The 26,913-nt window shown below is 47.5% G+C and overlaps 1 protein-coding gene across 1 annotated transcript in view; it reads left to right on the forward strand.

Annotated features, from left to right (window-relative positions):
* Positions 1-26,913, forward strand: part of ttn.1 (titin, tandem duplicate 1) — a 150,545-nt gene that overhangs the window by 121,911 nt on the left and 1,721 nt on the right. The window contains exons 166-199 of the mRNA XM_077537616.1: positions 63-359; positions 543-1,130; positions 1,218-1,520; positions 1,601-1,897; positions 2,015-2,302; positions 2,403-2,708; positions 2,820-3,122; positions 3,198-3,503; positions 3,586-5,349; positions 5,459-5,752; positions 5,835-6,119; positions 6,211-6,510; positions 6,620-8,686; positions 8,778-9,080; positions 9,157-9,462; positions 9,804-10,094; positions 10,178-10,477; positions 11,253-11,558; positions 11,698-12,000; positions 12,176-12,457; positions 12,583-13,176; positions 13,284-13,571; positions 14,173-14,472; positions 14,554-14,856; positions 14,988-15,290; positions 15,384-15,968; positions 16,053-16,355; positions 16,532-16,831; positions 16,928-17,503; positions 17,596-17,901; positions 17,987-18,592; positions 18,706-23,849; positions 23,914-24,094; positions 24,148-24,369. Of these exons, the coding sequence (XP_077393742.1) occupies positions 63-359; positions 543-1,130; positions 1,218-1,520; positions 1,601-1,897; positions 2,015-2,302; positions 2,403-2,708; positions 2,820-3,122; positions 3,198-3,503; positions 3,586-5,349; positions 5,459-5,752; positions 5,835-6,119; positions 6,211-6,510; positions 6,620-8,686; positions 8,778-9,080; positions 9,157-9,462; positions 9,804-10,094; positions 10,178-10,477; positions 11,253-11,558; positions 11,698-12,000; positions 12,176-12,457; positions 12,583-13,176; positions 13,284-13,571; positions 14,173-14,472; positions 14,554-14,856; positions 14,988-15,290; positions 15,384-15,968; positions 16,053-16,355; positions 16,532-16,831; positions 16,928-17,503; positions 17,596-17,901; positions 17,987-18,592; positions 18,706-23,849; positions 23,914-24,094; positions 24,148-24,369 (19,500 nt within the window). The remainder of the gene's footprint in view (positions 1-62; positions 360-542; positions 1,131-1,217; positions 1,521-1,600; positions 1,898-2,014; positions 2,303-2,402; positions 2,709-2,819; positions 3,123-3,197; positions 3,504-3,585; positions 5,350-5,458; positions 5,753-5,834; positions 6,120-6,210; positions 6,511-6,619; positions 8,687-8,777; positions 9,081-9,156; positions 9,463-9,803; positions 10,095-10,177; positions 10,478-11,252; positions 11,559-11,697; positions 12,001-12,175; positions 12,458-12,582; positions 13,177-13,283; positions 13,572-14,172; positions 14,473-14,553; positions 14,857-14,987; positions 15,291-15,383; positions 15,969-16,052; positions 16,356-16,531; positions 16,832-16,927; positions 17,504-17,595; positions 17,902-17,986; positions 18,593-18,705; positions 23,850-23,913; positions 24,095-24,147; positions 24,370-26,913) is intronic.

Below are 26,913 nucleotides of genomic sequence, written 5' to 3' on the forward strand. Positions count from 1 at the left end.
TTCATTTCATGATGTTCACATAAGAGAACTCATTCAATGGTCCATTTTTTTTGGTGTCACAGAGGTGCCGAGCGTCCCCATGAAACTCGGAGTTGCAAATGTCACTAAAGACAGTGTGACAATTGCCTGGACACGTCCCGAGTATGATGGTGGTAGTAGAGTGAAAGCTTACCTCATTGATGCTCTGGAAAAGGGACAGACCAAATGGGTCAAGTGTGCCACAGTGAGGACCATGAGCCACACCATAAAAAGCCTTAGGGAAGGTGCAGAGTACTTCTTCAGAGTGCGAGCTGAGAACCATGCTGGACTAAGTGAACCAAAAGAGATGATCGTACCGGTTATCGTCAAGGAACTTCATGGTAATTTATCTTACATCTCTGCGAATGTATGGATGCTGCCGCACACAATGCACATTGCTGCAACTCCAGTATATATTGTATGTAACACAAAATTTTTGCCATAGAAGGAGCTTGCTTTCAGTATACTGTCTTCTTTAAGTTTGCTTTGTGTTACTCATCATAGTTTTGCTTGAATTTCAACAGAGGCTCCAGAGTTTGATCTGAAGAACTACCCCAAGAATACTGTTTATGTAAGAGCTGGAGCCAACCTTACCTTTGATATTCCACTGACTGGCAAGCCAATGCCGAAAGTGACTCTGTCCAAGAACAATGCTGTCATCAAGGGATCCAAAAGACTATTGACCGAAGTCACTCCTGACAGCTTAACTATCACCCTGAATGAAAGCATGGCAAGCGATGCTGGAAAATACGAAGTAACCGCTTCAAACCCCGGTGGTGCTACCAAGATATTCATGAACGTCATTGTACTGGATAGACCTGGACCCCCTGTTGGACCTGTGGAGATTGGAGAGGTTGGAGAGACTACAGTCTACTTGAAATGGGCTCCTCCAGAATACGATGGAGGCAGCCCTGTCACCAATTATGTCATCATGAAACGGGAAACTAGCACTCCTACCTGGGCGGAGGTGTCAACTAACATTGCAAGAAGCGAAATGAAGGTGATGAAGCTGACCAAAGGGGAGGAGTATCAGTTCAGAATTAAGGCTCAGAACCGCTATGGTGTCAGCGACTACATTGACAGCAAGTCAGTTATGATCAAGCTTCCATTCAGTAAGTCAATGTGACCTCATAGTTTTATTACAGTTAACCAAACAACTTTCAAATGTACCATTATACAGTATGCTATTTTTATTCCAGCCTTCCCTGGACCCCCATCCACCCCTTGGGTTAGTTTTGTGTGTAGAGATAACCTGACTGTATGCTGGAACGAACCGGTAAGCGACGGCGGGAGTCCCGTGACCGGATATCATCTTCAGATGAAGGAAAGGAGCAGTATCCTCTGGCAAAAGATGAATAAAACAGCAATACCAGGAAACCAGTTCCGGGTCACCAATATCTGCCCAGGTCTCATCTATGAGTTCAAGGTGGCAGCTGAAAATGCTGCTGGTATCGGAAAGATGAGCAAGACGTCTGAAGAAGTGCTGGCTATTGACGCATGTGGTAAGTAGAACTTGTCATTCCTATCGACGGCCCTTCCCTTTAGCAAATACAATTTGTCACACCTAAATTCTCAACGACAGAGCCTCCTGCAAATGTCCATGTCACCGAAGTCACAAAGAACTCAGTCAGCCTGGCCTGGCAGAGGCCACCGTACGATGGCGGAAGCAAGATCACCGGCTATAGTGTGGAGAGGAGGGAAGCACCCAGTGGCAGATGGGTGAAGGCTAACTTCACAAATATCCTTGAGATGGGCTTCACAGTGTCTGGGCTGAACCAGGACGAGTCTTATGAGTTCAGGGTGTATACAAAGAATGCTGTCGGGTCTGTCAGTAACCCTTCTCTTATTGCTGGCCCAGTCGCTTGTATTGATGCATGTGGTGAGTGCTCATTTTCATTCCTTCTCATATCACTGTGATTAGATGTGTAAAAACAAACAAACATAAAAACAAAACAACAACACACATTTAAAATGTTATCAATATATTGTTGGGTAGGTGCTCCAGCCATTGACCTTCCTCCAGAGTATTTGGATGTAGTTCAGTACAAAGCTGGAACTTCAGTTAAAATCAGAGTAGGATTCATCGCCAAACCTCAGCCAGGCATCGAGTGGCTGAAAAATGGAAAGGAACTTGTAGCTTCTTCTTCCTTGTGTGTGGAAAGCACAACCGACTCGTCAGCCATCCTGATCAAGGATGCGACCCGCCAGCACACTGGCTCGTATGAGATCAAGATAAAAAATATCTTGGGCTCAGCAAGTGCCACAATTGCGGTTGAAATCCTCGGTAATTTGACAACGTTTCTTTCTTTTCTCACGTTTGAAAAGTTTCCTCTCATCCCTCAGTTCTTTTTGTAAAAACATGGTTCTTTTTTATCCTTCCTTAGACAAACCCGGACCCCCAGCCGGCAGCATTAATTTCACCCTCGTTACAGCAGACAGAATCACCTTCCGTTGGGAGCCTGTATGTGAGGGTGACACTGGAGGTTCTAAGGTGACGCACTACGTTGTCGAGAGGCGTGAAACCAGCAGAGTGGTCTGGTCGACAGTTTCAGAGCGGCACGAGCAGACGTACATCTCTGTCGGCAAACTGGTGCGAGGAAATGAATACGTGTTCCGCGTCATGGCTGTTAACAAGTTTGGCGTGGGAGTGCCACTGGAGTCAGAGGCTGTTGTTGCAAAGAATGCTTTTGGTAAACTTATTTTCACTTTAGGTTCAATAATCAAGCAACTCTTGTTTGTTCTCCTTTGCCCAATCACGTGAAACAAACGCATCACACATCTGTTTTGTGCATTTCCATCAGTAACTCCGGGTCAGCCACATACACCTGAGGTGAACATCATCACCAAGACTACCATGGTGGTAGAATGGGAAAGCCCAGGTGTGGATGGGGGTAGCACAGTTACTGGCTACTACCTGGAGAGACGTGACAAGAAGAGTTTGCGCTGGATCCGAGTTTACAAAGACCCAGTTTCTGACAACAAACAGACTGTTTACCATCTGACTGAAGGAAATGAGTACCAGTATCGTGTCTGTGCCATTAACAAGGCCGGAGAAGGACCATTCTCTGATGTATCCGACTTCTATAAGGCCGCAGATCCTATTGGTAAGTGATCAAAGACCCTGCTTCCAAAATGAGAATCAAGGCTCGCCTGTGCCTATAAATTCACTTGACTTACAGATGCTCCAGATGAGCCTTGCAAGTTGAAGGTGATGGATTCCACAAAGACCTCTATCACATTGGGCTGGTCCAAGCCAGAGTGGAATGGAGGCAGTGAGGTGACCAGCTACATGGTGGAGAAACTTGTGGAGGGAGAGGAAGATTGGGCAATGGTTACTTCAAAGGGAGAAGTCAAGATGACCGAATACACCGTACATGACTTAAAGCCAGACGCTAACTACTTCTTCCGAGTTTCTGCTGTCAACTCTGCCGGCCGTGGAGAACCTCTGCAGATGACTGAACCTGTACAGGCTAAAGATATTCTGGGTAAGTGACTTGCAGACTTGAGGAACAACTTCCTTCCTTTTGTTTTGTTTTGTCTGCGATGAACGAAACATTATTTTCACAGAGGAAGCCCAGATTGACTCTGATGTTGCCATGAGAACTCACTACATTGTGAAGGCCGGCAAGGATGTGGAGCTCTGTGTTCCTGTGAAGGGTCGACCGTCTCCCGAGGCTTCCTGGAGCAAAGGGGATATATGCATCGACAACAATCCCTCTTATGAATTCCACCAGTCTGACACCACCGCAGTCCTCGTTATGCGTGAAGTCACCAAGCTCGACACGGGAAAATATACGGTCAAGATTGAGAATGGTGTAGGAGAGCCCAAGACACTAACCTTGTCCGTCAAGGTCCAGGACTCTCCAGCTCAATGCAGGAACTTGACCCTGAAAGACGTAACACGTGGCAAAGTCACCCTTTGCTGGGAGACCCCACTCCTCGATGGTGGTGCTGAAATCACCAACTACATTGTTGAGAAGAGGGACTCTTCAAAGAGATCGTACTCTGCAGTAACAAGCAAATGCACCGAGACACACTGCACGATTGAAGATCTCTCTGAAAAGACATCCTACTTGTTCCGTGTACTAGCAGAGAATGAGAATGGTGTTGGTGAACCATGCGAAACACTTGAACCGGTAAAGGCTACAGAGACTCCCGGACCAGTCAAAGACGTTTCTATGAAGGATTCCTCTAAGACCTCTGTCACACTGCAGTGGCTAAAGCCTGATTACGATGGCGGCAGCATCATCTGTGACTACATAATTGAAAAGAAAGTCGCAGATGAGGACTGGACACTGGGAGGAACGAGTCGACACTGTGAGTTTGAGGTCAAAAAACTAAAGGAGCACTCCAGCGTGTTGTTTAGAGTCGCTGCTCGAAATGAGAAAGGTCAGGGTGACTTTGTGAAAACAGGGCCGATCAAGGTCATTGACTATGTTATAACACCAGAGGCGAGCCTTGCAGACTACCCAGATGGAAGAATCTGTGTTCGCTTAGGTCACAATGTCCATATTGAGCTGCCTTACAAAGGTAAACCTAAACCAGCGGTCATGTGGCTGAAGGACAACCTTCCTCTGAAGGAAAGCGATCAAATCCGCTTTAAGAAAACAGACAACAAAGCCACGCTAATGATCAAGAATGTGAAGAAAGAGAATGAGGGTAAATTCACACTTACTCTTGACAACAACATCAACAGAAAGTCCTTCCATATCCACGTCATTACCCTCGGACCCCCATCGAAGCCCATTGGACCCATCCGCCTCGATGAAGTAAGAGCAGAAAGCATCATGATCTCCTGGGATGAGCCCAACGATGACGGCGGTGGAGACATCAACTGCTATACTGTAGAGAAGCGTGACACCTCTCAGCCTGACTGGAAGATGGCTTGTTCCAGGGTGGAGGGAACTCAGTTCAGAGTGGCCAACTTGGTCAAAGAAGTCCAGTATCAGTTTAGAGTGTGTGCAGAGAACAGATATGGTGTCAGTGAACCCCTGGTCTCTCAGATGGTAATTGCCAAGCATCAGTTCAGGCCCCCAGGCCCACCAGGCAGGCCTGTGGTGTATAACATCACCAATGATGGCATGACAATCCAGTGGTGGAAGCCCAACTATGACGGTGGTACCCCCATCCAGGGCTTCCATGTGGAGAAAAGGGAAAAGAACAGCATCATATGGCAGAAGGTGAACGTGGTGCTCATCAAAGAAACTGATTACAGGGTCCTGGGTCTCATTGAAGGCCTCGAGTATTCGTTCAGAGTGTACGCACAGAATGATGCTGGCTGCAGCCGAATGAGTGATGAGAGCAAGCCAATCATGGCTGTCAGTCCTGTTGGTGAGTTCCGACTCTGTCCATAGACTTCCACATAGCTTATGATGAGATTACTCATTGAAAAATAAGTGCTTTGGCAAGACAAATTATAAACGTGACTTCTGTCTTTCAGATCCTCCAGGCCAGCCCGACTACACTGACGTGACTAGTGACTCGATCACGCTGAAGTGGGATGCACCTAAACGTGACGGAGGTAGCAAGATTACTGGTTACAACATTGAGAAACGACAGGGTGAGGGTCGTTGGTTTAAAGCCAACTTGACTGATGTCCACGACTGCCAGCACACTGTGACTGGTTTGACAATGAATGAGCGCTATGAGTTCAGGGTGATTGCCAGAAATGCCTTTGGTGTCGTCAGCCCCCCGTCCAACTCATCTGGTTTGATTGTGGTCAGAAGCGAGAATGGTAAGTTAAGATAAGCCAGCGATAGCCCAGAGTAGGAGATCAAATGATTAGCAATTACTTATTGCCTTTTCTTCCAAACCAGCTGCCCCTCACATCGAATTTGGCCCGGAGTATTTTGAAGGTTTGACTGTCAAAGCCTGTGACAATATTCGGGTTAAGGTGGCCATCACTGGACGGCCTGTTCCCAAGGTGGTCTGGTACAGAGACGGTGTGGAAATCACCAAAAAGATGATGGATATTATCACTGTTCCTGGATACAGTACTCTTTTCATCAGAGATGCTGACCGTACTCACAGCGGTCTCTACACTGTTGAAGCGACTAATGGATCGGGCAGCAAAAAGGAGGCTCTTCTGGTACAAGTACAAGGTGTGCAGTTGTCGCAGTCATATTACAGTATATATTTTTAACAAATGATTTACTGCTTCTAACTTGACTGGAACTCTGTATTGTGATGCAGACACACCTGGAGAACCAGTAGGACCCATCACGTTTAGCAACATCTCAGAGGGCAGATGCACTCTTTCCTGGAATCCACCAGAGAACAATGGCTGCTCAGAAATTTCACATTATATAATTGAGAAGCGCGAAACATCCAAGATCTCTTGGGCATTAGTGTCTGATGACTGTCACGAGTGCACGTTCACTGCAACCAAACTCGTTAAGATCAATGAGTACCAGTTCAGGGTCTCAGCTGTCAACAAGTTTGGCGTTGGCAGACCGTTGGAATCCTGCCCTATTATTGCACAGCTGCAATACAGTAAGTCAAAACATTGCCATTTTTCATTTGAAGAAATGTTTTTTTTTTTTTGTTTTTTTTTTTTTTTTTGGGGGTCTTCACAACTTTTCCATTCACAATTTCTTCCCAGCTACCCCCGATTCTCCAGGCACTCCAGATGCCACTGAGGTCACAGGGGAAAGCATAACTTTGGCCTGGACTCCTCCGAAATCTGATGGAGGAAATCCCATTCATTACTACATTCTGGAAAAACGAGAGAAGAAGACTGTCCGGTTCTACAAAGTGCTTTCAAAGAAACCCATCACTGAATGTGCTCACAAGGTTTCTCATCTCACTGAGGATATGGAGTATGAGTTTCGGGTTATGGCTGTGAATGATGCCGGTATTGGAGCTTCCAGCAATATCTCCTTGCCCATTAAAGCTGTTGAGCCAAAGGATATCCCCTGTGCTCCATCTGTGGTCTGTGTATCCGACTCCACAAATACCTCTATCAGTCTGGAATGGAGCAAGCCTGCAGATGACGGAGGTTCTGACATCTTGGGCTACATTGTGGAGATGGTTAAGGGCGATGAGCTTGACTGGAATAGAGTAAATGAAGAGCTGGTGGCCGAAACAGAGTACACAGTGACTGGTCTACACACTGGGGTTGAGTACAAGTTCCGTGTTGCTGCCGTAAATCAAGTGGGACGAGGTGAGGCCATGGCAACTCTAGAACCGGCTCAAGCCATTGACAGACTCACACCACCACAGGTGGATATTGATGCCAGCTTCAAGCAAACACATATTGTCAAGGCTGGAGGTTCAGTGAAATTAAGTATCCAATTCAGGGGGAAGCCTGTCCCTGTTGCCACCTGGTTGAAAGAAGAAGGAGAACTGGGTGTGATGTCAGAGGTCACAACTGCAGAGGGCAGCAGTACTCTACATATTGAAAAGTGCTCTCGAAATGATTCGGGCAAATACACTGTAAACTTGGAGAACAGCAGTGGTAGTAAGGCCATGACTTTCACTGTGAAAGTCATGGACACTCCTGGAGCTCCTCAGGCTTTAGGCTTCCAACATGTGTCCAGAGGCACAGTCACACTTGCCTGGCAACCTCCGCTTAATGATGGCGGAGCGCGAATCCACCACTATATTGTTGAAAGGCGTGAGGCAACCCGTCGCACTTGGCAACAGTCTGGAGGCAAATGCACTCAGAATATGATGAAAATCCAGGACCTCCTGGAGGGAGTGCCATACTTCTTCAGGGTATCTGCAGAGAACGAGCATGGTGTTGGTGAGGTCATGGAGACGACAGAGCCTGTCATGGCCACTGCCGAGCCAGCGCCGCCAAAGAGATTGGACATTGTGGACACAACAGACAGCTCGGTGTCACTGAGCTGGCTGAAGCCGGAGCACGATGGTGGAAGCCGTGTCCAGTGCTATGTCATCGAAGTAAGGCGCAGCGGGACGGATAAATGGTTTGTGGTTGGCAACACCAAGAACCTCTCTTACACAGTTGAAAAGCTCAATAAGGGTGATGAGTATCACTTCCGTGTGAAAGCTGAGAATGAGTCTGGCCACAGCAGGCCCAGGGAAAATCCAGCCCGAGTGTTGGTCAAAGAGCCTCAAATTGAACCGGCAGCTGATCTCAGTGAGATCACCAATCAGCTGATCACATGCACATCGGGCGGCATCTTTACAATTGATGTTCCTATTAGCGGGAGACCTACTCCCAAGGTAGGTTGGAGGCTGGAGGAGATGAGGCTAAAAAACTCTGAAAGAGTTTCCATTCAAGTAACTAAAGACAGAACCAGCATATCAGTCAAAGATGCCATGAGGGGTGATGGTGGAAAATACTACCTGACCCTGGAGAATATTGCCGGAACAAAGACCTTTACTATTGACGTCAATGTTATCGGTAGACCCAATCCTCCAGCGGGGCCTGTTGAAATTTCAAATATCACCTCCGATTCCTGTGTCATTGGCTGGAATGCGCCGGAGGATGATGGCGGCACTGACATTACCAACTACATTGTGGAGAAGCGTGAATCTGGTTCCACTGCCTGGCAGCTGATCAACTCCAGTGTGAAGCGCACGTCTCTCCATGTCAGTCATCTGACCAAGTACATGCAATACACCTTCAGGGTATCTGCCGAGAACAGATTTGGTGTAAGTAAAACGACAGAGTCGGATACCATCGTTGCAGAGCATCCTTACAGTAAGTACAATTCCGAAATCTGAATAACAAATAACACTTTTGATCATAAAAGTCATGAATCACAAACAAACTTCACATTTGACTGTTATAGCACCTCCTGGAGCCCCAACAAGGCCATCCGTCTTTAATATCTCTGCCAACACAATGACCTTGAAGTGGGAGGAGCCTTATCACGATGGCGGCAGCAAGGTGACAGGTTACTGGATTGAGAAGAAAGAGAGAAATAATATTCTCTGGGTGAGGGAAAACAAGATCCCATGCTTCGAGTGCTTCTATAAGGCGGAAGACCTTGTTGAAGGTCTAGAGTACCAGTTCCGAGTTTATGCCATGAACAGTGCTGGTCTGAGCAAGGCCAGTGAAGCCTCCAAAGGAGCAGTCACCCAAAACCCCGTTGGTGAGTATTGCTTGTCCCGCAAGCGTTGATCACTGCCGACCTATTAACTAACACAAGTCGACATCTACGTTTTTAGATCCACCAAGTAAGCCAGAAGTGACAAATGTAACCAGGACCACAGTGTCGCTCAAATGGTTGGCTCCGCTCAATGACGGTGGCAGTCCAATTGTAGGATACATTATTGAACGTAAACCATACACTCCGACTGGCGAGGGCCGCTGGCTCAAGTGTAACTACACCAACGTGACAGACACATTCTACACTGTGACCGCCTTGGGAGAAGGAGAACCCTATGAGTTCAGAGTCATTGCCAAGAATGCCAACCAAGTCTTCAGCAGCCCATCAGATTCCACTGGCTCTGTGCAGTGCAAGACAGACTTTGGTAAGCTACTTTAGTTTTTTGTGAATAAGTACGGTTAATGGTGTGCACTTTCGCACTTTTATCTACACAAAATGGTGTTCAAAGGGTACATTCATACACTAATGGGAGGGTGCTGCCATGCAAGGCGCTGCCAAGTGTACTGGGAGAAATTGGCGTTCAGTATCTTTCTTGCACAAGGACACTCCCACATGGATGAAGTTGAGGACTGAATAACAAACCTTCGGGTTGGAAGACGACCACTCTACCACTGAGCCATGCTGCCCCTAAGACCAAATGTCACATGTGCCAAATATCCAGGCTGACCGCGCAGCTGTAACTAGTGTGTTTTTATATTACAACAGAACCTCCAAAGGCTCAGCTGGACGGCAAACTCCTGTCTGAAGTTGTTACGGTGAGAGCTGGGTCAGATCTGGTTCTCGATGCCACAGTGGGTGGCAGGCCTGAGCCCAAAGCGTTCTGGGCCAAGGGCAACAGAGAACTGGAGTTATGTGAGAAGTACCACCTGCAATACACATCCAAACGGGCAATGGCCATCATCAAGTTCTGTGACAGAGATGATACCGGAAAGTATATTCTCACGGTGAAGAACGTGAGTGGAACAAAGACTGCTGAAGTCAATGTCAAAGTACTTGGTGAGTAGAGGTGCATTCTATTGAAAATCAAAATACGTTTCAGACTAGAAGACGACTAACAAGACAATATTGACTGTTTCTAGACACCCCGGGAGTGTGTGACGGCAGCATCGAGATTAGCAAGATAACAGTGGAGTCGTGTACTCTGAGCTGGAAGCCTCCTTTGGAGGATGGCGGTGATGAGGTGTCCCACTACCTTGTGGAGAGGAGAGACACCAATAGACTGCACTGGGTCTTCATGCACGCTGAGTGCAAGGAGCTGACCTGCAACATCACCGGACTTTTCAAGAACACGGAATATGTGTTCAGAGTCCGGGGAATTAACAAATATGGCCCTGGAGTCCCCCTTGTCTCAGAGCCCATGGTCGCTAGAAACACTTTCAGTGAGTGTACCCGTCCAACCGCTGTCAAATTCGTGTGATATACTTTTCTCCAGTTCAAAGTCTCTCTGTGCGGGGTCAGGCCAGCTTCGATTCGAAGTCAAATCAGCCGCCTCAACCAGGGAAAATTTCAAAATAAAAGCTATATAAGTCATTGATATCCATGTACAATATTACTTGTTTGGCTTTTATTTTTAAGTTCACCCTCACTGCGCATTGCAGGAGAGCTGCGAGCTTTGGCGTTTAGCACCGTGTTGCTGCGCCGTGGCTTTGACGATCCAAAATATGCCCTCGCGCGGTCTGTGGCACAAAAAAAAAAAGAGAGTGAACAGCGGTCGGCTGCTCTAGAGAACGGCGCTATCCCAGGCATACTGAAGTCAGAAGTGGTGAATTCATTTTTCGAATGGGCCATACAACTCACTTGGGTTAAATATGAATTTAATGTCTTTTTATAAAACAGTCAATTGTATGGTTTTAATAAGCTGCCATCTAGCCCCGGTATAAGTATGTTGTTGTAAAAAATATAAATGTTAAAACAAACTAAACAAACAGAGAAGTTCATTCATTTTTACTAAAATAACTTCTATACACATTAACGATAGCAATAAACCCTGCCCAGAGGTGCCATAAATCCAAGTTCATCCATGAAGTTGGTTGATTTGGCACCAAACAAAAACCCCTGGTGCTCATTTGAGAACCATGCAAAAATGTTGATGTCGACCCCTGATGATGACATCAGCCTGCTGTAGTTGTTGATTTCAATCTTAACGTCTTACAGCTGTGCCAACTCCACCTGGTGCACCTGAGATCCTGGTGTCTGGAAAGGACTTTGCGACCATTGAGTGGCTGAAGCCCGAGAGTGATGGCGGCAGTCCGTTGGTCCACTATCTGGTTGAAAGGCGGGAGAAGAAGAGTGCCCGCTGGGTGAAGGTGAACTGGAGTGGGGCACACCTCGACACGACACTGAAGGTGTCCGGTTTGACCCAAGGCAACATATACCAGTTCAGGGTGACGGCCATCAATAAGGCTGGAGAGAGCGAACCTAGTGAGGTTTCTCTGTATGTTGTCTGCAGAGAGCCAACATGTAAGTCCACTATGATCCCAGTACCCCATCAAACAATAATAGATTGGTGAATTCATTTAATTGGTGACAGGCTAGTTTTGCATCTAATCAATCTTGACCACCGAGGGCGGTTTTTAAGCTTGCTCTTCTCCCGTCTTAGGTACTCCCTCTCCGCCCTCTGTACCTCGTATCACTGACACCCATGCTGACAGCATTACCTTGGCTTGGTCTCGCCCTGTGGAAGATGGAGGAGCTGATGTGCTGGGCTACTTACTGGAAATGCAGGAAGCTGGAACAGAGGAGTGGATAAAGGCCCATGAGAAGACACTGCGTACTTCAGAACACACGGTGACCGGACTTTGTTCGGGCAAGAAGTATCGCTTCAGAGTAGCCGGCATCAACATCAATGGCACTGGAGACTTCAGTGAGCACTGTGCTGAAACGGAGCCAGTGGAGAGAATTGGTATGTTGCCCATTCCATTGTAATCATTTCATTTTCTCTAAAGCGCTGGAAGAAAGAAAAGGCTCAACTTGTCAAATGTGCAAGCCAATAGAGTTTAGAGTAATATTTGGTGTGGCGCTTGTTGCCCATGCATAGCAATTCAACACCCTAAATCATTATTACTTTGACCCAATAGAAACACCAGACTTAGAGCTCCACGATGACCTGAAGAAAACCATCTGCTTGCGTGCCGGCGGTTGTCTGCGCCTCTTTGTAAAGATTACTGGCCGTCCTGCTCCGACAATCACTTGGAGCAAGGAAGGTGTTGACCTTAACAACCGAGGCTTCATAGAGGTCGCCCACAAGTCAACCACACTCATCATTGATAAGGTCCACCGATATGATGCTGGAAAATACACGCTGGTGGCTGAGAACTCTGCTGGGAAGCAGGAAGTGTCTATTCTGGTCAAAGTCTATGGTAAGCGGATAACCATATCATAGTTCATGTTGTAAAAAAAAAAAAAAATAAATAAAAATCTATACGTCACTATTCTGAGTATTTAGGAGAGGCTGTATGTAAAATGTAAACTTTTATAATTGTAGACACACCGGGACCAACGGGACCAATCAAGATCAAGGAACTGACCAAAGACTATGCCACCATCTCTTGGGATGCCCCGACGGTGGACGGCGGCGCTCCTGTCAATAATTATATTATTGAGAGGCGCGAGGCTTCCATGAGAGCCTACAAAACGGTGACTTCCAAGTGCAGCAAGACATCCTTCAAGATTGACGGCCTGATGGAGGGCATGCTGTACTACTTCCGAGTCCTACCTGAAAACATTTATGGTATCGGTGAGTCTCGCGAGACATCCGACGTCATCCTGGTTTGCGAGGTGCCTCAGCCGCCGCGCAAATTTGAGGTGATCGACGTCACCAAGACCACTGTTTCCTTGGGCTGGGAGAAACCTGAGCATGACGGAGGCAGCAGGGTGACCGGTTACATAGTAGAGGCCTGCAAGTTCGGTAATGACAAGTGGATGAGGGTGGCCTCGCTCAAGCTAACTGACTTTGAACACACCATTGAGAAGCTGAATGAGAAGGAACAGTACTTGTTCAGAATCAAAGCCATCAACAGTCGAGGTGCCAGTGAAGCAAAGGAGCTTGTGACACCTGTGACTGTACAAGAACAAAGAGGTGAGCAGTCAGTCAAAGCATTTTTTTCTTACTCGCTTGAGGATCAAGCGTGAGATTAAACTTTTTTTTTTTTTTCTTAACCTTTTCTAAACATTTTTTTCTTCTAGTGATGCCTGAAGTTGATTTCACCAGCCTTCCCCAGAAAAGCATCAATGTTATGGCCGGAAAAACACTGGAGCTGAACCTACCAATCATTGGCAGGCCTCCCCCATCTTGCTTATGGTTCTTTGGTGAAAATAGGATCAAAATCACAGACCGTGTCAAGATCCAGAGCACTGGCAAGTTTTCCAAACTAACCGTTTCCGACACAACCATTGATGACACCGGAAACTACACTTTGGAGTTGAAGAACACTGTTGGCTTTACCAGCGAGGTCATCAAGGCCGTCATTCTCTGTAAGGAATCCCCCGCAGATGACCATCATGTTTGATTTGTTAAGATATGTCAAGATGAAATATGGACAGAGGTGGGTAGAGTAGCCAAAAATTCTACTCAAGTAAGAGTACTGTCAATAGATGATAGATTATCCAATAAGATTAGCTTTATTGTTGAGGGGCAGATGGGCTGAAGCTCTTCGGACATGTGTCGATGCAGCAATAAACGAACAAAACAAAAAAATGTCCGATCGTACTATATGTTTATGAACACTTCAATTTTCCAGTAACATGAAACCAGTAAAGTACAGTGGAACCTCGGAGTTGGAATTCATACAAAAAAGACTGCGTGCGCTCATGTGGTGCCTTGCTTTGTTTGATTGGTGTCCAAGCAGTAAATCTCGCCGACACCAAAAAACGGAAGCAGCTAATGGAGTAAAAGTACCTGTTCTTCAAAACATATATACGCCAATAAAAGTATGTTGCATCAAAACTCTGGCAAGTACAATTTATTGCAAAAGTTACTTGTATGTAGCACGTTACTCCCCACCTCTGACACTGAACCTGATTTTATACAGCTAAAGAAGTGTGGTTTGAAAGATTTTTTTGCATTTGTTCTTAGCCAAGCCTGACGAACCAAAAGGACCAATCAGATTTGATGAGATTGACGCCACCACAGTCACCTGTAGCTGGGATCCTCCAGCCAGAGACGGCGGAGCTCCTGTCACCGGCTATGTGGTAGAGCAACGAGATGCCCACAGACCAGGCTGGGTGCCGGTTTCTGCCTCGGTCAGCCGACCCACCTTCAAATTTGAGAACCTGATTGAGGGAGATGAATACGTCTTCCGTGCGGCTGCTGTGAATCGCTACGGAACCGGAGAATTCTTGCAGTCTGACATTGTCACCTGCCGGAGCTTGACAAGTAATGGCTACTTTTTTATTCCCATAAACACGTGTGGTCATAACCCTTGACACATGCTAACATGCTCTGCCTCCTTCACAGATGTGTCTGGATCTCCTGGCCGACCGACCGTTTTCGATGTTTCACGTGACGGCATGACTGTTGCCTGGAACCCACCAGAAGAGGACGGTGGGCTGGAGGTTTCTGGTTATATCATTGAGCGCAAAGAAGTCAGGTCTGACAGATGGGTGCGTGCTAACAAGAATCCCGTCACCATGAATAGATACCGCTCGACAGAGCTAATTGAAGGCTTGGAGTACGAGCACAGAATCATTGCTATCAATGCCCGCGGACTAAGCAAACCAAGTTTGCCTTCCAAACCAGCTGTGGCATCAGATCCCATTGGTGAGAGGCCAAGACAAACCAAATGAAAAGTCTTTGTTTCTGTATTTTGTCAAGTATAAAAAAATGTTTTGATTCGTTTCACAAAATCAGTGTAATCCATGAAAACTGAAATATATTTCTGTCCTGGTCAGATCCACCTGGTTGCCCGCAGAACCCTCGGATCACAGAAACCACCAAGTCGTCTGTATCACTGGCTTGGAGTCCCCCCGATGATGAGGGAGATGCGAGAGTGGATGGCTACCTCATTGAGATGCAGAAGGTGGGCACCGTGGCTTGGCTCAAATGCAACACCACGCCCTCTCTGATCTGCGAGTACACATTGACCAGCATGCCACAAGGAGAGGAGTTCAAATTTCGAGTACTGGCCTGCAATGCAGGCGGCTCTGGCGAGCCTGCCGAAGTTCCTGGAACTGTCACCATCACAGAGATGCTTGGTAAGCGCACACAAGAATGCGTGCCGTCAATGTGTTGTTTTTATGGAAGTAAATGAAAAGTAACGGTTGCATTTCTGCACTTTGTTTCGACAGAATCTCCCGATTTTGAGCTTGAGCTGAAATATAAAGATGTGTACGTAGTCCGTTACGGTGGGGTGGTCCGGCTCTCTCTTCCCATCAAGGGTAAACCTCACCCGACCTGCTCCTGGTCAAAGGACAGCGGGGCAGTGTCAGCCAAGGCCATGGTGGCTTACACGGAAGACACCAGTGAACTGGTGATCAAAGGAGCCGAGAGGAGTGACTCTGGTGTGTATGAGCTTCTTCTGGAAAATAAAGTTGGCAAGAAGAAGGCCCAAATCAAGGTCAATGTCATTGGCCGTCCAAGTGCTCCAGTAGGACCTTTAACATTTGAGGAAATCCAGGCCACTTCTGTTAAGTTGTCCTGGAAAGTGCCCACCGATGACGGCGGTGCACAGATTCTCGGGTACATCGTTGAAAGAAGAGAGGTTACCAGAAATGCGTGGTACACTGTGGACAGCAGGGTTACTGATAATCAATTGGTTGTCAAGGGCCTAAATGAAGGAATAGAGTATCACTTTAAGGTTACTGCTGAGAACGCTTTTGGTATTGGGCCATCTCTGAAGTCGGAGCAACCGCTGGTGCCCAAGACTCCACTTTGTAAGTATTCTTGTTTTCGCCGTCATGTGACAGAATTTACTCACCAGCCTTTGATGAGCCGGGAAAATCTCGTTTGCAAAACAGGTCCACCAGAACCTTCCAGCACACCACCGGAAATCATGGATGTCACCAAAAGCTCTGTGGCACTGGCATGGTCCAGGCCAAAGGATGATGGAGGTTCTTCCATCATGGGATATTTCATTGAGTATAAGGAGGTGTCCGCGGAGCAATGGTCTCGTCATCCCACCAGGATTTCCTCCACCATGTTTACCCTGTCTGGACTCAAAGCAAACGCAGACTATCACTTCCGCATTTTTGCTGTCAATGACATTGGCGTGAGTGAGGCTGGACCTGTGTCAGACTCCGTCACGTGTAAAGATCCATTCGGTGAGTCACTATATTTGAGGCAAGTGAAAAGCATGAATTGGATGATTAACCAATTAGCTACTTTTGCTTCCAAAGACATGCCCTCCAATTTGTACAAAAAAATTATAATCGCTTGTCTCGATCACTCCCTTTTGATGAAGGCATCTGACTTTGTTTTGCTTGTTTGTACCTTGCAGATAAGCCAAGCCAGCCAGGTGAAATTGATACAACAACCGTGACGAACAACTTGATAGCCATTCGCTGGCAAACTCCAGAGTGTGATGGTGGAAAAGAGGTCCTGGGTTATTGGGTGGAATACAGGAAGTCCACTGAAAGCAGCTGGAAGAAATGCAACAAGGAGAGGCTGAAAGAACAGGAGTTCACCATGCGTGGTCTGGCTGAAGCTACCGAATATGAGTTCAGAGTGTTTGCTGAGAATGAGACTGGAATAAGCAGACCTCGACGGACAGCGACGTGCATCAAGACTAAACTGAGTGGTGCGTGTCCTGACAGTTGATATGAAAGTTGGCACAAAACGAGTCACCTGTTAACATTTGATACATTGTGTATTTCTCTGCTTGCAATTGATATAGTTGAAACAAAACCAAGTCTGAGGAAGGATATGGATGAAGTCACAGAGAAGCTGGGACAGCCTGCTGTAATGAAGTGCCAGATCATTGGCCGGCCTGTTCCTGAGATCAGGTGGTACCACGCGGGCAAGGAGATTGTCCAGTCCCGCAAATACGAAATGAGCTCTGATGGCCGCAACCACTCCCTTTCCATCATGACTGACCAACAAGAGGATGAGGGAAAATACACCTGTAAGGCTACCAATGACGCCGGAGAAGCAGAAACCACAGGAGTTCTCGTACTGGAAGCTGCTCCATCGTTCCATCCCGACTACCCATTGAAGAGCACATACTACGCTGGCCTGGGGACAACCCTGCGCATCCACGCTGTGTACATTGGGCGTCCGGAGCCAAAGATTATGTGGCTCCAAGAAGCCAAGACCCTGGAGAACTCAGAGGACATCAGTATCGAGACCACAGAGCATTATACCCACCTCATTATCAAGAATGTGCAGCGCAGAATCCATGGAGGAAAATACAGGATCCGACTGCACAACCACTTTGGCAGGGCCGACACCGCGTTCAATGTTGAAATCTATGGTATGTTTTGTCATCACGCCTCAGTGAACGAGCTCTAGGTCTGCCTTTGTGTGTGCTATTAAATCCTCTACACGTTAACCCTTTGTTTGCAGACAAACCTGACGTCCCTCAGGGTCCCATTGTTCTGGAGGCCCTCCTAAAGAACTCGGTCATCATCAGCTGGAAGCTTCCCAAGGACGACGGCGGCTGCATGATTACCAACTACATTGTGGAGAAGCGCGAGGACAAGGAAGGAATCGAGTGGGAATTGGTGTCATCGTCCATCAACAGCACATCCTGTCGCGTGCCCAACCTTATCGACAGCGCTGGATACTTTTTCCGCGTATACGCCCAGAATCGCTATGGCAACAGCGAGCCACTTGAACTCGACACCCCGATCCTCATTAAGAGCCAACTGGGTTTGTTCAATCCACAAGATAGTACTCAACAAAAAATCAGGTAAAATGTTACCTGTTATACTAACAAAGCATTTCTTGTCCACAGAGAGACCATCACCGCCCCAGGCAATTGTTGTTTCTGGAATCACCAAGGACTCCTGTGTGGTTTCCTGGAAGCCTCCACTCAGTGACGGCGGCTCCAAAATCAAGAGCTACTGCCTTGAGAAAAAGCAAAAGAAGGATAAGTGGGAATGGGGTGAATGGATGCCCGTGACTACAGATGAGATCAAACAGACAGTCTTTTCCGTCAAACGCTTGTCAGAGGGCATCGAACACGTATTCCGAGTGAAGTGCGAGAACCTTGGAGGACAAAGTGACTACAGTGAGGAAAGTGATTGCTTTGTTCCCGCCATGGCCGTTGATGTCCGAGCGCCCGCCTTCAAGGAGGAGCTGAGGAACCTGAGTGTCAAACACAAGAGCAATGCTACACTTGTCTGCAAGATCACAGGTCAGCCAAAACCAGTGATCAAATGGTTCAGAAGAGGAAAAGAGATCCATTCGGATGGAAAGAAGATCAAGATTCAAGAATTCAAGGGAGGTTACCACCAACTGGTCGTCGTTGAGGCTGACGAGGAAGACTCTACTGTGTACCAGATCAGAGCCACCAACCAAGGAGGTTCCATCTGTGCGACCGTCTCTCTGGATGTTGAAAGTAAGTATATTTTGCACAACAGACAATATATCAAACGTGAAAAAAATAGTCTATAACCACTTCCCGGAAACAACAGTTGTTCTCAACAATGACATGTTTTTCTCTGTTATCAGTTCCTGCAAAGATCCACCTTCCCAAGAACCTAAAGGACAAAGAAGCAATTCCCGCCCTGCGTGGAGAAATGGTCAATATTAAGATACCCTTTGGTGGCAAGCCAGATCCTGTCATCACATGGCAGAAGGGACAAGATCTTATCGACAGCAATGGCCACTACCAGGTCATTGTCACGCGATCGTTCACTTCTTTGGTGTTCCCCAACGGCGTGGAGAAGAAGGATGCTGGATTCTACATTGTCTGTGCTAAAAACAGATTTGGAATTGACCAGCAAACGGTTGAGCTGGATGTGGCAGATGTGCCTGATCCTCCACGTGGTATAAAAGCCAGCGATGTCTCTCGAGACTCTGTCGCACTTAACTGGATTGCACCAGCAAATGATGGTGGCAGCCGGGTGATCAGTTACATTATTGAAAAGTGCCCCACCACAGCTGAGCGATGGGAGCGTGTTGTGCAATCTCGTGACACCCGCTACACTGTTATCAATCTCTTTGGGGGAACAAGCTATCAGTTTAGAGTCATCGCTGAGAACAAGTTTGGACAGAGTGCACCGTCTGAGACCAGCGGACCTGTCATGACAAAGGAGGACAAATCCAGAGTTCTTCTCTATGACAGGGAGGTTGACGATACGGGACACGTTCCCAAAAGCAAAGCCCAGCACTCGGATGCAAAGAATCTGTATAACAAATTTGCTATTGCAGAAGAACTGGGAAGAGGTCAGTTTGGTATTGTCCACCGCTGTGTGAGCATCAGTTCTCAGAAGACTTACATGGCTAAATTTTACAAAGTCAGGAGTGCAGATCAGACAATCGTTAAGAAGGAGATAGCGACTCTGAACCTGGCTAAGCACACAAACTTCCTCCTGCTCCACGAGTCATTCGATAGCCCGGAGGAGCTGGTAATGATCTATGACTTCATCTCAGGCGTTGACATCTTTGAGCGTCTCAACACGGCGGAGTTTGAGCTCAATGAGCGAGTGATTGCCAATTACATTCGGCAGATCTGCTCAGCTCTTGAATTTCTGCACAGTCAGAGCTATGGACATTTTGATATCAGGCCTGAGAACATCATCTACACAACAAGAACCGGCTCAAATGTAAAAATCATTGAGTTGGGCCAGTGCAGACACCTGACCCCTGGAGACCAAATCAAAATCCAATACACCACTGCGGAGTACGCGGCCCCTGAGATCCACCAGTGTGACATGGTGAGCACTGTGACTGACATGTGGTCAGTTGGCGTCCTGTCCTATGTGCTCCTCTGCGGACTCAATCCATTCACGGCTGAAACCAACCAGCAGATGATCGACAACATTTCAAACGCGGCCTATAGCTATGACGACGAGTCCTTCAAGCAGGTCAGTGTCGAAGCACTAGACTTCACAGACCGCTTAATGACGAAGGAACGTAGGCATCGTATGACCGCTGCTGAGGCACTGGCACACCCATGGTTGTCGGCTCCTGCAGAAAATCTGAGCGCCAGAACCATCCAGAGCAGCAGACACAAGAGATATTACCAGACAATGATGAAGAAAGAATGGAGCACTGTGGTGTCTGCAGCACGCGTGGCCAGCGGTGGCTCAATTAGGTCCCAGCGAGGCGTGTTAATCGCCAAGGTGAAGATCGCGCCGTTTGAACACGGACCTGTCGGAGGCCAGGTCGGACATTTGGTGGCCAGCGAGGGCGACAGTGTGAAGTTCATCTGCAATATTGACAACTATGACAGCGCCACTGAAGTCACTTGGTATTGTGGTGTCAGGCAATTGGAAGCTAGTGACAAGTACACAATTTATTATGAGGATGGTCTGGCTGTGATCACAATCACCAAGGTGACGAGGGCTGACGATGGCACGTATAGATGCAAGGTTGTCAATGAGTATGGTGAGGACAGTGCCTATGCAGAGCTGTTTGTCAACGGTGTCAGGTCGTACCGTGACTTCTTCACGACTCGCGTGGTCAAGAGGACAAAGCGTCGTATTGACACTGCCAGAATGCTTCAGAAGCCACCGGAGTTTACCTTTCCTCTGGTTAACCATACAGCATACCTTGGAGAGGATGTGCGCTTCGGTGTTACCATCACCGTTCACCCTGAGCCCCGTGTCACATGGCACAAATCTGGACAAAAGCTGATCCCTGGAGAGGATGACAAAAAGTATACCTTCATCAGCGACACAGGCCTGTATCAGCTTATTATCCACAGCGTTGACGATGACGATGATGCAGAATACAGCGTGGTAGCCCGCAACAGGTATGGCGACGACAGCTGCAAGGCCCGCCTTACTGTGGTTCCTAGACCAAAACCAGCAGACCTCACCCTAAGGCCCATGTTCAAACGCCTTCTTGCCAACATCGAGTGCAGAGAGGGCCAGAATGTTCGCTTTGAAATCAGAGTTTCAGGCCACCCGGCACTCAAGTGGGAAAAGGATGGTGCACCCATAGCCTTTGGGCCATCTATCGAACTTGTCCATGAAGGCTTGGATTATTTCATTCTTCATGTGAGAGACACACTGCCTGAAGACTCTGGCGTGTACAGAGTGACTGCAACCAATTCTGCTGGATCTGCCAGTTGCCAGGCAACACTAAAAGTGGAACGTGTCACTCATGTAAAGAAAGATTATGAGAGCAGCCAAAAGGAGCAAGAAAGTGTGACTCAAAAGGAGGAACTGGACAAAAAGGTGAGGCTGCATCAGATATTGTCAGACACCGTCGTCTTACCGTTACCTCCTGCAGCAGTGCAGGCTGTCAGGGAAGCAGCAACCATGTTTAAACCTGCTGTGACGACTAAACGGGCTGAAAAGTCTGAGGCTGAAAAACAGAAAGAAAAAGAGGAGAGAAAGAAACGGGCCGATGAGAAAAGACTACGCATGCCGTACGATGTACCTGCGCCGCGGGTCATGAACCCGGCTGTGCTCGAAGAGGACATGGAAATCAAACACTTCAAGCCACTCTCGGATATGAAGTGGTACAAGATTCTTAGAGATCAATATGAATTCCCAGAGCCCATGGAGAAAATCAAGCAGAAGAGGATGAAACGTATTCGTCTCTCCAGGTGGGAGCAGTTCTATGAGGTGCCTATCAGGATCAAAGACCAGTACAAGCCAAAGTGGCGCATCCCGTTCATGACTCTGGACGATTTAGAGACGGTGAGGCCTTCAAGGTACCACCGCGCAGTTTCCCCAGAGATGGACGTCTACCACAGGATCAGAAGAAGGTCACTGGGTGACCTGTCAGATGAAGAGCTGCTACTGCCGGTGAAGGAGTATCTATCCATGAAGAGAACTGAGGAGGAGAGGCTTCGCCTGGAGGGAGAACTGGAGCTCGGTTACTCCGCTTCTCCGCCCAGCCTCAGCCCGGTTCGCTTTGAGCTGTCAGCGCTGCGCCCTTCATCACCTGTACGAGTCTACAGCGATGATGATGAAGAGGCAGAAGCTGCGCAAAGGTACGATTCGTACCGAATTCCATCCAAATATGAAGCCGGACCCAGCTTTATTGAACTGCGGCAGCGCCATGACAAAGCCACATACAAACCTCCCAGACAGAAGCAAAGGTTATACGAGGAGAGAGAGGATCAGGAGTTGCTGCGACCTCACACAACCGCTCAGAGAATCTCCTCCTACAAGAGTGAACTACAACACATGGAGTTTGAGGAGAAGACTAGAAGTTTGAAAAAGGAGACAGTCGCCTCTGTTGCAAAAGCTTCCGAGAGCGTTGAATCAGTGCATCTGACACTTTTTGCTTCTGAATATATTCCTAAGCCCATTAAGAAGCTCTGGACACCTGAACCGGAGATGAAAGGTCCTTCCTCAGAAAAGGTTGCCAAAACAGAGACAACTTTGCCCAGAGTAGATTTTCTTTCCAGGTATGAGGAGCGAAAGCAGACTCTCAGGTCGGAGCGGAGATCTGTGGAGAGAACATTGGAAGCCCCTTTTAGTCTCGACCACCTGCCACGCATTAGCATCCGCTTGCGATCGCATCGCGTTGCCTTCGGTTCCAGCACCAGCTTCACCCTGAATGTCCAGGCCAAACCTGAGCCCAGAGTCAAGTGGTTCCATAATGGAAAAGAGATTCAACCAAGCAGCAAACACCACATGAGCAACATCAGTGGACTTCTGACTCTCCACATCAACAACTGTGTGTCTGAAGATGCGGGAACATATTCTGTGGTGTGCAGGAACATCAAAGGAGAGACTTCAGACAGTGCCACATTAGACGTAGCAGCAGAATATGCTGCCTTCTCTCCCACCCAGCGGGATGAGGAACCGCCATCCTCCCATTTCCCAGACATGGCCAAAACTGAGGTGTACCACATCTCAGCAGCAGCAGCAGTCAAGGAAACGGTGGCGGAAACTGTGAAAAAAACCGTAACTGTTGTCGAAAAGGAAAGAGCAAAGCCTACGGTGCCTGCAAAGATCTTAACAAGACCTCAGTGTCTGAGTGTTGAGGAGGGAAGTCTTGCCAGATTCCTATGCGATGTGGATGGTGACCCAGCGCCTTCCATTTTGTGGCTTCATGAGGGAGCAGCTCTGGGTTCCTCTAGCCATCACCACATTGTCTCTTCGCAGTTCAGCTCCTCTTTGGAGATTTCTTCTGTTCAGACATCCGATGAAGGAAACTACGCTTTAATTGTGGAAAATGCTGGTGGCACAGAAGAAGCCTATTTTACTCTGACTATTCGCAAGTCTGAGTCCAAGCGCAAAGTCGTGGTCTCTCCTCGAGTCACCTCTCCTGAAGCCAAGTCCCCCGAACCTGGCAAAACCCCACAGAGAATCAAGTCTCCCGAGCCACTCAAGTCTCCTCTGAGGGTCAAGTCTCCAGTCTCGCCAAAGTCCCCCACTGCAAAATCCCCACCTCCATCTGTTCAGGCAGCCAGAGTGAAGTCACCAGTTTCACCCAAGTCCCCCACTGCAAAATCGCCGCCTCCATCTGTCAGTCCAATCAAATCACCAAAGCGAGTCATGTCACCAACGGTGGGAAAGAAGTCACCTGCTCCTGTTGACTTGGAGCAGCTCAAATGTGGGACGCCACCTCACTTCCTGTTGCAACCCCGATCCCAAAATGTGGACGAGGGACAAAATGTGAAATTCACCTGCGAGATTGCGGGTGAACCTTTCCCAGACGTGGAGTGGTTTAAAGACAACTTGACTGTGAGTATTTGTGTTTGTCTCTGCTTTAACAACACAACCTACACGTCATCGTTCTCTCTCGCAGTTGTCGGCTACATCCAACATCAGGATGACCTCGACCAACAGCGTGTACACTCTGGAGATTCGTCAAGCAAGACCGGCAGACAGCGGCAAATACACCATCAAGGCCAAAAACCAGCTTGGCCAGTGTTCCGCCACATCCTCCCTCAATGTCATCAGTAAGTCATTTGTGCTTGAACAATGTTGTAAGGGAGATCTTCAAACAAGTCACGCGCACGTGTTCTTTGCATTCTTACAGCTGACGGTGAGGAAGCAACACAAATAATGAGAAGCATGGAACAAAGAACTGAAGCTTTCTCGGCCTCTTCACTTCACATGAAGGCAGCATCATCGATGCAGGCCAGCGCTTTCAGCTCCATTGAGACTAGCGATCAAATCATGCAAATGTCTGCTCAATCGCATGTGGAAACCTCCTCCTCCTCCTTCTCACAAAGGAGCCACGTCAGCGGAACGCAAATGGGTGAGCTGGATGTTTGTTCCTCAGTCGCGAATGAAAATTTTACCTTGCCTGCAGGCTGAATTCTCGCGCTATTTGTGTGTTCTCAAACCACCGAGACAACAGGATGTTCCAAAATGGTTGACCCCATTCTAAATGCCCATATCTCGGAAACTACTTGATGGATCTTAATGAAACTAAATACACTTTATGTTGAAGGTCATAAGAAGTTTTATTGGTTAAATTTACAAAGAAAAGCAACAAATATTTGTTGGTTCTCTGACAGATTTTCATAAATGTTCAATATGAGCGCCGCCTGTGACTCTGAACACGTCGAGTCGGTAATCGAGCTCGTGCCAAAAAGGGCCCTTTTCTTGACATTTTTGGTGCCAAGTCCTAATTTGTTTTGTAGTTGGTGCCTTCTTTGCAAAATTTGTAAAGAAAGCACGCTGCATTGTCTTCAGTGACTGAGTCCGAGCATACTCTAACATGCAAAATGCCTTTTCTTTTGAAGTGAACGGCATTTCTTAACCTGAAAAGATAGAAATGCCAAACGTTACACACAAAAACTTGAAACGTTTCTACACAAGCTGTAAAAATTTGAGGTCATTCCAACGAAAATTGTCAAAATTATTGGCCTCCGAAATGGAGTCAACCATTTTGGAACACGCTGTACATCTTGTCACGAGCCCGCCTATCACAACGCAACAGTGTGTTTGGGGGCGGGATATGCGGCTGTGACCAAAACAAGAAGCGCCGAGGCCGTGGGAAACAAGCAAACCAAACGTCACCGGCGGACAAATGCACGGACGCTCCAATTGATTCTCGATAATCGGCTTGATTCCAAAATCAGCGTTGTGTTATTGAAGAGGCCGTGGTCATTTGGTCATTCACTCAAGTATAGCTGTGGCAAATTAATACTCTAATCATAATTTGCAGACTCAAATCAGATCCAATTGTGTGACGTCACAGGAATCGGCATTTTCTTGAGTGGAATCTCGGAGTTAATTGATATTGCACTTCACTCGAGAGTTCTCCGCAAAATCCATCTGGTACCACTCCACGGTAATTTGCTCGGGAAAGGCGGGACATTCTGTACAATAATTGGAGCTGATTGGACGATGTGGCATTGTACACGTTTGTTTTAACCAATCACGGCCACGGATAAAAATGTCATCTTTGTTCTTGTCGAGTGGGGGGTTAAAGACGAACATGTTACCACCTAGATATACACGAAGCGCCTCTCGCTGTTCAACATTCAACAAGGAAACGGTGAGTATATCTGCAAGAACGGAGTTAATTGTAGCGTCCAGTCGTCCATGTTAGGTTTGTTTTTTAGCCCCGGCGTCGGCGCTGGCTTTCTGGTTTCGTCACAGTTGCATGTCCCGTCCTAAACACAATGTCGCTCTGTGACCGAACCACCAGCGGTGCGGATCGGTGGAAATCAACGGGCTCGGTACAAGATGTATTCTCCGGAGTTTGTGAACTCACAAATACCGCCAGAATTCATCTTGCGAGAGCAAGGTTACCTCGGAGTTGGAACTCATACAAATGGAACTTTGACAAAAAATCAATTGGATGGCGTCACACATGAAGGCCAAACGGGTAGCCGAGTCAAGCCGAGCAACATCAAACGAACACGTGACGGTAGTCGAGACGAGCCGCCGCTCATTTAGAGTCAGGCAGTCTGCGCGTGAAAACTCTCATGGGGCTCTGTCAAGAAGAGCTTGGACTGTATTGAAATTTCAGGGAACTGGCGGAAGCAGCTCATCTGCTCAAGCCAAAGCGTGTCCAGACACAGCTGAATGAACAATGCGGCTTTAATTGTCCAACTGTGCAAAGCTTCAAGACTTCCTCCGTTCGCTTGACATTATTTGCTCTCTTTTCATTCCTCTTCTCACGATCATTTGGCCACGTATATCGTCGGAGCACGCAGTCATAACTACTGGTCAATGGACTCTGTACATTGCTTTCGTAGGTCCTTTAGCTGTTCAACAATGTCCCTGATATAAAACAGCACACGCAAGGACCCCAATTAACAATATGCTTGATGGAAAATACACAAACTGGGCACTGAACTAAAGTATGCATTAACATAGCAATAATGGAATAGTCTCCCACTCAATGTTAAAGGAGCCACCTCCACTGCAATTTTTTAAAATCCCATCTTACAACAGACCTTTTTACTAAGTACCTTAGCACAGTTTAGTCTTTGACTGTTTCCTCAATGTCCTGTTGTGATTATTATTATTTTTAATCCATCCATCCATCCATCCATCCATCCATCCATCCATCCATCCATCCATCCATCCATTTTCTTAACCGCTTTCTCCTCACAAGCCTATCCCAGCTGACTTTGGGCAGTAGGCGGGGTACATCCTGAACTGGTCGCCAGCCAATCGTACACAGAGACAAACATCCATCCACACGCACAAGCACACCTATGGACAATTCAGATTGTTCAATTAACCTGCCATGCATGTCTTTGGAATGTGGGATGAGACCGGAGTACCCGGACAAGACCCACGCAGGCATGGGGAGAACATGCAAACTCCACCCAGGAAGGCC

Source organism: Festucalex cinctus, chromosome 11 (assembly GCF_051991245.1).
Source record: "Festucalex cinctus isolate MCC-2025b chromosome 11, RoL_Fcin_1.0, whole genome shotgun sequence".
In the NCBI taxonomy this organism is placed as follows: Eukaryota; Metazoa; Chordata; class Actinopteri; order Syngnathiformes; family Syngnathidae; genus Festucalex; species Festucalex cinctus.